Source organism: Podarcis filfolensis (assembly GCF_964270895.1).
Source record: "Podarcis filfolensis genome assembly, chromosome: 11".
In the NCBI taxonomy this organism is placed as follows: Eukaryota; Metazoa; Chordata; class Lepidosauria; order Squamata; family Lacertidae; genus Podarcis; species Podarcis filfolensis.
In genome coordinates this window covers 29,431,730-29,442,497 of record NC_139613.1, presented here as the reverse complement: position 1 = coordinate 29,442,497, position 10,768 = coordinate 29,431,730, and the positions used below count along the sequence as shown (strand labels likewise).

The window sequence follows — 10,768 nt, the reverse complement described above, 5'->3', positions numbered from 1 at the left end:
TGAACTCTGGACTCCCAGTCTGTGGTTAGTCTGACACGCTAACCACTGCACTGCACTGCCTCTTGAGCCAAGCCAGCCCTGCTTCCAGAAAATGGCCACAAACTTGCATCTTTCTTATCTAGGGCTGGATTCCCAGAAAGGGAAGAAGGGCTGTGCATGCGAAAGGACCCATGTTCGAGTCCCAGCATCGCCAGACAGGGCTGGGAGTGGGGGGAAAACACGCCTGTCTAAGAATCCTGGAAAGCCACTGCCAGTCAGAGCCGGCATTACGGAGGTATAGGCGTGAATGGGCTGACTCTAGGCGTGGTCCTAATCCACGGGCACTAAGTACATTTGGCCTGAAAGAGTCTCCTTCCCAAGGCACCATCTTGGCAGCAGAGGCGACTCCACATTTTGCCTCAGCTTGTCCCGGCACCTTTCAGGGCTTTTTCGTCGCCCGGGTGCAGCCGTTGCTTGGCGCAGGGCGGCCCGCAAGAGGTCGCTGCCCGGCTCCCGTCAGCTGCCCGGGAGAGTTTTCACACGCGCTCTGGGGAGCCGAGAAGCCCCGCCGCTCCCTGGCCGCTTGGGGCAGCCCTGCCGGCGCTCGGCAGCAACAAGTCGGACGGGGAGGGAGGGAGGGAAGGATGGGCGGGCAGGCGGCGCCCGGCTCCGCCCCTCGGGAGCCTCCTCGGGCGCAGCAGTAGCTGCAGCAGCAGCCGGCGACGGTGCCGGGCAGGCAGAACCCCTCGAGGGCGCGCCAGTTCGGAGGTGGCGCCGAAGCGCTTCTTCGGCCCCCGGCTGCGCTCCAAGGGCCACTCCGGGACTCCTCTGGGGGAGCCAGCAACAGGTAATGCCTACACCGGGGGTTGGGACTCCGCTTTCTGGCGGGGCTGGGGGAGAAGGGACTTTTCCAAAGTCTGGCTTTCTGCTGTTTTTCTCAGCAGGTGTCTTTCATCTCTCTCTTTCCCTTGGCGCCTTTGGCTTTAATAAGCAACAATTCAACAGGCGCAGCTTTTTTTTTTTTTGCTATGCCAAGGCAGTGTTTTGGTGGTTTGGTACCTCTCCGCTCGCCCTCCCTTCCCTTCCCCTGGCAAAAGCTTATCTGCCTTTGTTGACAGTGAGAGGCAGAAATCCAACCGATGTAGCTTCTTGCTGCGGCAAGGCGTGATGGGGGAAAGGCTCGCCTCTGGGATAGCTGCCTGTCACATAAAACGGTGGCACAACCTTGCCAGGTCAGTGTGTGGGGTGCCAGGGAGAAAAAGGACTCTCTTCAAAAAGATTAGCTGAAGTTTTCAGTGCAGTGGTGGCATTTTGTGTTTGCAGCCAAGTTTGCCAGGTGTATATACTCTGAAACAGGGGCGGGCAGACGGTAGATTGGGATCTGCCTGGTGATCTGCTGTAGACTGGGGAGGGTTTCTGATTCCCAGTAACAATTAACAATAGCAACAAGAAAAGCAACTTTCCTCACCTAAATTAGGCTGCTGAAATGATGAAAGCCAAGCAGGTGTGGATTTTTGTGTGTAAGGACAGTTGGCTCTGTTCAAAACAAGTACTAAAACACCTTTCTAGGCTTAGCATTTGCTCAGAGGTGTTATTTAATTCTGTGTGTCTTTTGCATAGGATTCTGGCTGGTGGCTCTTGGGGTTGAAGTTAAACACAAACAAAGCTCTGAGAAGCCTGAAGTTTGCTCAACTCTTCTCCAAAAGGATTAGCTACTTTCCCATTAGGTCTAATGAAATGTTCTGTGTAATTTGAAGGCTTGCATGCACACATCTACGCAACAGGGTGAATTTCGTCTAGTAAAATAACATATTGCTTTATCTTATTTTGCGGATCCAGGAGAAACTCAACTGCTTAGTCTAGAGATGGGGAGTTTGTGGCCTTTCAGATGTAGTTGGACTACAACTCCCATAATCCTTGACCATTGGCCAGGCTGGCTGGTTTACAGATCCCCTACCTTTGACCTACTCTAAGGCAGATTAGGCAAGGCGCATGTAATAGTCGTGGCGGTGTTTGGGCCAGTGTGCCTGTGAACACTTGCTGTTTCCTTCTGCCTGATTAAGAGTTCTGTGTGACTCAAAGGGATACATAGATGCATATGTCTTTGCAGCACCTATTTTCCAGGTCCAGTACAGCCCCATCTGCTAGCTGGTCTCAGTCTTGTACTATATAACCTAGCTCTTCTGACTTGGGACTTGTCTGCACTGGTGCCATATGTAGCATGTCAAACTTGATTTCACAGTGAATTTCATGCATGGCTCACCTGTGGTATCTGCACAATGCAGCTGGAGTCTCAAAATGCCTGCGCTTAAAAACACCACACCACCTTCCCAAAGAGGTGTTGAACAATTTACAGTGCAACAAGTTGAAATGCAAACAGATTTTGCAATTGACCAAAATGAACTTGCAGCCTAAGGAGCCTCCTCTGGTGTCACCTTTGTTGGAGGATCAGGGCTCTGCCATCCCATGCCCTTATCCCCTTGCCTCCCTCCGTCCCTCAGAGGCATATACTGTTAGGCCTCCTTACTTTGGCTGGAGTTCTCACCTGTCAAGTGTCTTGCAGTCTAGGTTGCTGGCCAAACTAAGGGTTGCTGTTTCAATTTCTTTATTTTATTTGGCATACTGATTTCCACCTAGAACAATCGCCACCCTTTCTGGTTGCTTCTGACCATGGACTCAGAAAGGGTGATACCTGTCAAGCTCTAGCACACTCAACATGACCTCAAGCCCGACATGTCAGTCATTCTCCAAACTGGTGTTGCGTGAGAAATAAACGAATTAAATTATTAAAGGAGCTTGCAAGGAGAAGGCTGCTCGTTTCATCTCTGCATGTTTGAGTGGCTGCTTTCTCTCCACCTGATTCCTGTCAGCATTGTGGATAGGTCCTTCTGTCCCTTTTGCAGAGCCAGTTGAATCATCCAGTGGCTGTCAGTGCAAAGACATAGCAGAAGTATCTCCCTCCTCCCCACCGCTCATTGAGGAGGAGGAGGAGGTCCGTTGCATTTCTGTATGAGTGACCAGTGTTCGAAATTAGCCAGGCGCCAGGCGCCTTTTGCACCTGTCTATTGGCCGCAGGCAACTAAGTGAAGATGCCTGGGTGTCAGGATGGGTCACCATCTGGAGGTGCATGCCTGGGGATTGTTGGATCTTGACTGTTTTCACACACAAGCAACACATCCTCTAGAATTCTATTTGCTATATTTCATTTGAACGCTCGGAATGAATTTTGGGCACCGAAATGCTTTTTCTGTGCAGAAAAAGAGGTAGATGTAGACTGATATATATGTGGACTGTCCTTGGATCAAGTGACTTTTCTTCTTTTAAGTTCTCAAAGTTCTTAAGCGAGCTCAAGCTTGTCATCTGAACTAGCCAGATGTTTAACTGAGAATCAATCACAGTCAGCCCATCATTTGAAAAACAAGACTTTAGAGCTGTCTTACCCAAAAAATGACAACTAGACATTCCATTTTGGTGACTGTATCCTTGGTATAAGGAGCCATTTGGCCCATAGCTTATATATCTGAGTTTCTAACACTGTCAGAATGACTGCTCTGTGCTTGCCTCCTGCCAATCAGCATTTCCTATGGGTTGGGTCGTTCTGTTTCAGCTCTGAATTGAATCGTTCAGTCGTACCTGATGTAGAGAAACAGCAGACTAACCTGCCTCCAGGGTAGGCAACCTACTGTATCTCTGTATGAGCCACTGCTTTGAGATTACCATATTCTAGTCAGGAAGGCCCCCCCCCATGCCATGCCCAGAAATGCCGCATACCCAACTCCCTCCATCAACAGCCACCATTGCCAATGGTTAGGCATGATGGAAGTTGTAGTCTGGCAGCATCTGGAGGGCCATAGGTTCCCTACCCCCGATATAAAATAACCACCCACTGTACATGTTGCATTTCTCCAGAGTGCCCCCAATTTGCACCCATCCGTTGAAGGTGATGCATTCTGTGTCCTGCTGTAGAGACTGAATTCCAGGACATGTGTGCTTGTGGCTTTCCCCTTTCAAGTGTGTGCAAGTTATTAGCAATCACACGTGTACAGTTTGAAAAGGGAAATGCTCTTAATTTTATTGACTTTTTCATCAATAAGTCTCCCCTTGCCTTTCACTGTAAAATGACCTCAAGGAGGCTTATAATAATTAAAGCATTATGCAGTGCTGTGATGCAGTACATGCAGTGCTAACAAAGCAAGATAAAGCAGCAAAACCTGCACATAAAAACAGCAGATAGAAGTTTCCACCAAGAGTTCTTGTGTACCATGAAAACCTTGGGAGAATTTATAGACATGGGATGTGCCCTGCAGTACTGATGCAAATGTATATGGGTTTGTTTGTTTTTTATAGAGTTTGCAGTTGGAAGGCATCATCTATGACGCCTGCAACCATGCAGATGCTAAATGTATTGCTTTTCCTTTGGGTCACATCAGTGAGGCCCAGAGGGGTGTGTGTCTTGTCATCTGGGCAGTCCAGGACCTCCTTAAACACTGCCCAGGAGAGGTCACTTGCTGTTACCCAGGGGTGCCCAAACTTTTTTCAAAGAGGGCCAGATTTGATGAAGTGAACATGCGTGAGGGCCGACCACAGTTATTGAACTTTTTTTTTTACAATTTTACCCCAAAGTTGCTGAGCTTTTTAAAGGATTTTACCCCAGGACATATACTGCCACGGGGGCCGGATTGAATTGACCAGCGGGACGAATTGGGCCCACGAAATGGACTTTAGGCATGCCTGCTGTTACCCAAGTATAAAAGCTCACTGTAAGAGGTGGTGCTCAGATGACGCAAATCGAGTAACAGAATAAAGATGCATGCTTCTTTAGGAGTCAGCCACATCAAAATGATTGCATAATGTCTATAGATTTGCTGGTCCATTAATTAAATGCTATGCAAATTCTCTTGGCACACGTTCGCTAAGCATTGCTAGTTGGAACGTAGGATTATGTTACAGCACATTAAACTGTAAATGAGAATTATTGCTACTGAACCAACAAGTTCAGTTCCCACAGTTAAAGGGGGAAATGTAAATGAGGAAGCTATCATAGTTAGAGAGTTGTAAAACACAACCCTCATCCCCCAGTCTACCTGGTGTGCTTTTTCTGTGCTGTTTGGCTTGTTCGCAAGATTTAAATTTCTGGCTTGCTTGTTCCTTTGAGCAAACTAGACTTCCCAGACTGATCGTTATTTCTAGTATCCAGCGTGCAAAACTGTTTCCTCTTTGAAAGGCTTGTCCCTGCTGGCCCTCCCCAGGAGACAGAAATGGGAATAACTTAAGATGCTTTTATGTGTGATGCTTCTGTTGTTGCTGTTAAAAGAAGGGTTGAAGTAGCAGGATTTGAAAAGGAAGCAATGTGCGTAACAAGTGGCTTGGCAGGCTCACACCGAGGATCACTTTTTGACCTAGAAGAAGGAAGTGTGGAAAAAGATAGAGCTTTCAATGGAAACATGAACCCCCTTATAGGAGATGCAGGGAAGGGGGGAAATACGATGCTATGGCGGGGGGGGGGGGAGTCCAGTGAAAGTAGGTAAAGGTAAAGGGACCCCTGACCATTAGGTCCAGTCGTGGCCGACTCTGGGGTTACAGCGCTCATCTCGCTTTATTGGCCGAGGGAGCCGGCGTACAGCTTCCGGGTCATGTGGCCAGCATGACTAAGCCACTTCTGGCAAACCAGAACAGCACATGGAAACGCCGTTTACCTTCCCGCCTATTTATTTACTTGCACTTTTGATGTGCTTTTGAACTGCTAGGTGGGCATGAGCAGGGACCGAACAACGGGAGCTCACCCTGTCGCGGGGATTCGAACCGCCAACCTTCTGATCAGCAAGTCCTAGGCTCTGTGGTTGAACCCACAGCGCCACCTACGTCCCTCCAGTGAAAGTGGGCAGTGCTAATACGCTGATCTGTGCATTGCAAAGGATACCTCTATTGCATTAAGAACCACCAGACACCCATATAGATACCACACGAGATGTTCAAAGACCATTTAAATCTCCCATATGAAACCAGGTCAGCAAAACATTTGCTATATAGACTGCCAGCACAGGGAGTCATTGAAACAACTCCTTCCAGTACACTTGAGACAGCAATGGAGTACGTTAGAATGGTATGTTCAGAATATGAAAGTCAATCCATGCATGTGTTTTGGCATGGATAGAATTGTGGCATTTATTGAATGATCCCAACACATGATGTGGGATAGCCATGATTTCCCAATATTTTTTTAAAGCTACAAAGCAAGCAGGTAGATGGCCTCAAAGCAGTAGAACTTGGAGAGGTGTTTAGCCCTCACCCCTATGCTATTGTCCCAGTTGATACACCTGCTTGTTCCTCCCCTTCAGTGAGAGTATTAGTAGCCTCAAAATGGGGGGGGGGGGAAGGTGGAGGAGAAAAGGGTTAACACTGCCCTCCTCACCCGCAGCCATGGTGCAGTTAGGTCATTATAGACTATGGGCTTAATAGACTGGGGTGCTCTTTAGATGATAACATACATTATTTCACAATGTGGCAAGCCAGCCTTGGTTCATTTGGGGACCCCCCTGTTCTGCTAAGTGAGGGGTTCTGGATTCCTGCACCTAAGTCTTGCTTTGTTAAGACCACATCTCCAAGTGAGTTTTTACAGGTACTTGCAGCTGCTGCTAAGCATTGAAAAATAGTTGCCAGGAGTCTAATCACAGGTCATGGGTAGTTTGGTGCTTAGCAGCTTTGTAATTTGGGACAGCTCTTATTAAACTTTTCAGGAACTGATCTTTAACTTTAGATCCCCCCCCTTTTATTTGTTTTCAACATTGAGGTGATCCCTCAGGTGAACTCTGATGTGTTTTTATTGTGTTTGTGTTGTGTGTTTGTATTGTGTTTTCATTAATGACAATACATGAAACACCTGAAAAGAAAGAAAGGGTAAGATGTGTCTGTTGGAGTGCTTCTGCTTAACTCTTAGCCTACAAAAATGTTCCTGCCAGGTTCCCCCCCTGCTAATGTGGCCATGGGAGAATGCCCCAGTACCCTTTCCGCTTTTACATATTGCTAATGCGACTGTCAAGTTCTGATTACAGAAACTTTATTAGTGGCAGCCTGTGAGCTTATGAAATGCCACACCCTTGGTTAAGAAGCTATTGCTGATTCACCAATTGGGTGTGGTGGTGGTGAGGAATAGGACTCCTACCTATAGCCAAGCAAATTTGGTCCTAATTCCCAGAAGAAATCCTTTATTTCTAATGTTGAGCAATGTTTTTGTGAACATTTTTGGTTAAAAAGCAAGCTCCTGCCTTCTTCATAAGGTGGAAGTAAATGCTACAAGGGACATGGGGCTGCCTCCTTCCACTTGTCTAGTACAGTTGACTCCATGCTCTGATGTAATTGCACGGCAGATGGAATTCAGCCTGGGGCTGCCATAGTTGATGGTAAACCCATGCCCTTTGTAATGTTCAGTTACACCCTGTGATGATAAGGGTTGAATGCATGTGGGCAATGCCTGGTGAAAATTCAGAAGGCAGAGGTGCAGTTTGGAACTCAGTTAAAGGTAAAGGTAAAGGGACCCCTGACCATTAGGTTCAGTCATGGCCGGCTCTAGGGTTGCGGCGCTCTTCTTGCTTTACTGGCCGAGGGAGCCGGCGTACAGCTTCCGGGTCATGTGGCCAGTATGACTAAGCTGCTTCTGGCAAACCAGAGCAGTGCACGGAAACTCCGTTTACCTTCCCACTGGAGTGGTACCTATTTATCTACTTGCACTTTGACGTGCTTTTGAATTGCTAGGTTGGCAGGAGCAGAGACCGAGCAACAGGAGCTCACCCCATCGTGGGGATTTGAACCGCCAACCTTCTGATTGGCAAGTCCTAGGCACTGTGGTTTAACCCACAGAGCCACTCAGTTACTCTTCCATTTTTCTTACCTCTAGAATTTTTTGCAATACAGGTGTTTTATTTTTATATATTTACAAATGCCATTTTTTTTAATGTGGCCAAATGGGCAGGATGTGGATGGGAGGCCAGACTCCATGTATCCCTCTTCTGAAGTTATTTTGCCATCACTGGGGTGTTGTGTTTAAATATCTGTTTTCTTTTCCCTTTCAGTTTACGAAGCAGCTGGCAGGTGGCGGCGGGTGTTGTGCAGTTCCAAACAATAGCAGCATAAATGTTTCTTAGGGGGAGGAAGGAAGGATAAATAAAGTGAATCTGTACATGTGATCACTTAGCCAAGTATTCTTCCCTGTTGTGTACTTTGCTTAATCTGATTTCTTTAATGGTGCGCACACTAAAATAATCTTCTAACTCATTCTTTCTGTTAAAAATTGGTTCTCATTTAGTATCTCATCACAATGTGCTTTGCACTTCCAGGCAAAACGTACCCTTTCTTGGGGCTCTGTCAGTGGGGAACTTTCTTGATACACAGCGCTTCTAGAAAACTTGAAAATCCTTCATCCTGAGCAAGCCCCAAACTGGTCGTCTGCTGAGCAGTTTCTCAGCCCACAGCTGGCCTTAACATAAGTCACCCTGAGCCAGTTGTCTCAGGTGGCAGTTTGGTGACAGTTTGCCCAGGTGACAGTTTGCCCAGACCCCAGCCTCATTGCCAGCCACTGCTGTGCTTCTGGAATTCCCCTGTTGGCGGCATCTGCCTCAGTGGGCATCTTGGCAAAACCTTGTGAGACCTGGGGTGGCTTCTCTGTGGTGCAGTAAGTAGCAACCAGCAGTGCTGTGTGGTGTAGCATTGGCAGGTTCTGCCTTGCCTCAGGTGGCAAAAATGGTTTGATCTGGCCCTGGTCAGGCCTGCCACAACTTAGCTTTAACAGGAAAGGGTCTGCTTTCACCCTAAAAGGCAGGAAATTATGGCAGCTAAATTGCTCCATACAAGCTGTGGTTTCATGGTTTCAAGAAGCCTGAATGGCAATAAAGGATGATGCAGGTGAGAGGAGGGAGAGTACATCCCCAGAGGTGGCCAACAATCCTTTCAGCTGTGATTTTATTTATTTTTATTGTATTTTTTATTTATTAATTTTATGCACTGTCCTTCATTCATAAATCTCAGGGCAGTTCACAACATAATATTACAATATAGAAAACACAAACTGCATAATAAAAATAAGAAGAAAAGCAAACCAATAACCCCCCTCCCATAGCACATTTAAAAGGGCATTGGAGGGCAACCATCCAGTGGCCTGGTGCCTTAAGGTGTGCAATGAAGGGGCCAGCCGCAACGCCCTAGGGAGAGCATTCCACAAATGGGGAGCCACCACAGAAAAGGCCAATTCTCATGTTGCCTCAGAGGATGATTGACCCCCATTCTATCTGCCCTGTCCTTCCCACTTCATCTGTTTCATGAGTTTCTCCATCATATGTTCCACAGGGGGAAATTGTGTGGTTTGAGGGTTCTGTAGCCTGATCTTTTTTCACAGTCTTGGAGCTGTTTCTTTAGAGTATCTTCATTTCATCTCTGAGGCAGCACATGCAATTCCCCCCCCCCCTTTTGCTGCTGTAAATGTCCCCGAAACAGTGTATAGACCAACACTGCTGTTTTTCTTCAGATGTTAGTAAGATCTTACACAAGAGCAGGAAGCCAAAGAGGATCCATTATGCGTCCTGTTGCACGTCCCTTTCAGGAAATACCATTATTAATGTGTGACTACTGGTGCTTGCTTAAAAGAAATAATGAGCATGTTTTTAAACAATGGTTGCTGTCCTTTTGCGTGGAAGACATAATATGTTCCTGAGAGTCCTTAGTGTGGGGCTTGATGCTGCTTGAGATGCAGGCGAGTGTAATGTAAGAACAGCTATCACATGTCTGTTCCATTGCCAGGATATGGGTGATAACTAACTCTAGTTATATCCAGAGCAGGCCATTGAAATTAATGGTCCACTAATTCCAGTGGATCTACTCTGAATATCACAAACAAGGGTGATGTGCAAAGTTGTTGTTGTGTATGGGATTTGTTTGGGCAAAGCAGCACTGTGGCTGTCAATAATTTTAAAGTGTCTCTAGTTGCATATCTTAAAGAGCAGAGTCGGGTTGAATGGCTTAAGGCTGCAATCCTAAAACCATCTCCTCTGGGAAGGGGCCATGGCTTAGTGGGTGGAGTGCATGCTGAGAACACAAAAGGCCCAGGGTTCAATCCCTGCCTTCTCCAGTTCAGGTTAGCAGGTGATGGTGAATGATCTCTGCCTGATACCATGGAGAGCCAGTGAGAGTCAACTAATGTTCAGCTGCTGTATTGGGACTAGGGATGGAAGAATCTGTGTTAATTTCAGTTCTCTCCACTTCTCATCTTTTCCAATCTTAAATTTGGTTCTCTACATTTCTGCAGCAGTCTGAAATTTTCTTTTTTAAAAATCCTCAACTGTGGTGAAATGGCATTGTATTTCTATTTAAATTATAGTATTTTTTAAAAAAATATGCATCTACACCTATAAAGCAGCAAAATTTATGCAAATATGCACCCTCTTTTCTGCTTTTTTTTGGTGAGGCACTTCTCTTTTGGGCAATGTTTATAAGAGGCTACCATAATAGTAGGGAACCCTGCACTCAATATATCTGGAGGTGATCAAAGCAGAGGCATGGCGCATGCTTGGGTGATATTTAATGGTAGAGCTATACAGAGTAGACCCAATGAAGTTAATGCACATGATGACAGCGCTAGGTTCATTAATGTCAGTGGGTCTACTTTAAGTAGGACTTTACAGAATACCACCGTTTGTTCTTCGACTTTTGAGTTCTGCACAGCATTCGTGGTCTGTTTGCTGCAACTGCGTTAATTGGGCAGCTGCTACTTCTGTTTGCTAGCTTGACAATGCCCTCACGG

General features: G+C 46.6%; 1 protein-coding gene and 1 long non-coding RNA gene across 15 annotated transcripts in view; one reads left to right on the top strand and one right to left on the bottom strand.

Annotated features, from left to right (window-relative positions):
* Positions 1-639: 639 nt before the first annotated feature.
* The window catches only part of ARHGEF28 (Rho guanine nucleotide exchange factor 28), a 135,910-nt gene continuing 125,781 nt past the window's right edge, over positions 640-10,768 (top strand). For 3 of the 14 annotated variants that reach the window (XM_083577324.1, XM_083577338.1, XM_083577337.1), the window contains exon 1: positions 672-826. Coding sequence is in view for 8 of the 14 variants with exons in the window: in XM_083577334.1 (XP_083433460.1) it covers positions 8,856-8,877 (22 nt within the window). In the remaining 6 variants the exon portion in view is untranslated. Of the gene's footprint in view, positions 827-8,553; positions 8,878-10,768 lie in introns of those variants that run through there. The other 11 variants (XM_083577322.1, XM_083577323.1, XM_083577325.1 and 8 more) reach the window with 11 other exon arrangements.
* Positions 5,245-8,493, bottom strand: LOC310745258. Its single transcript, XR_014540039.1, has 3 exons — positions 8,324-8,493; positions 7,868-8,115; positions 5,245-5,378 (listed from the first exon to the last, which is right to left on the bottom strand). It is a non-coding gene; the product is annotated as an uncharacterized lncRNA (long non-coding RNA).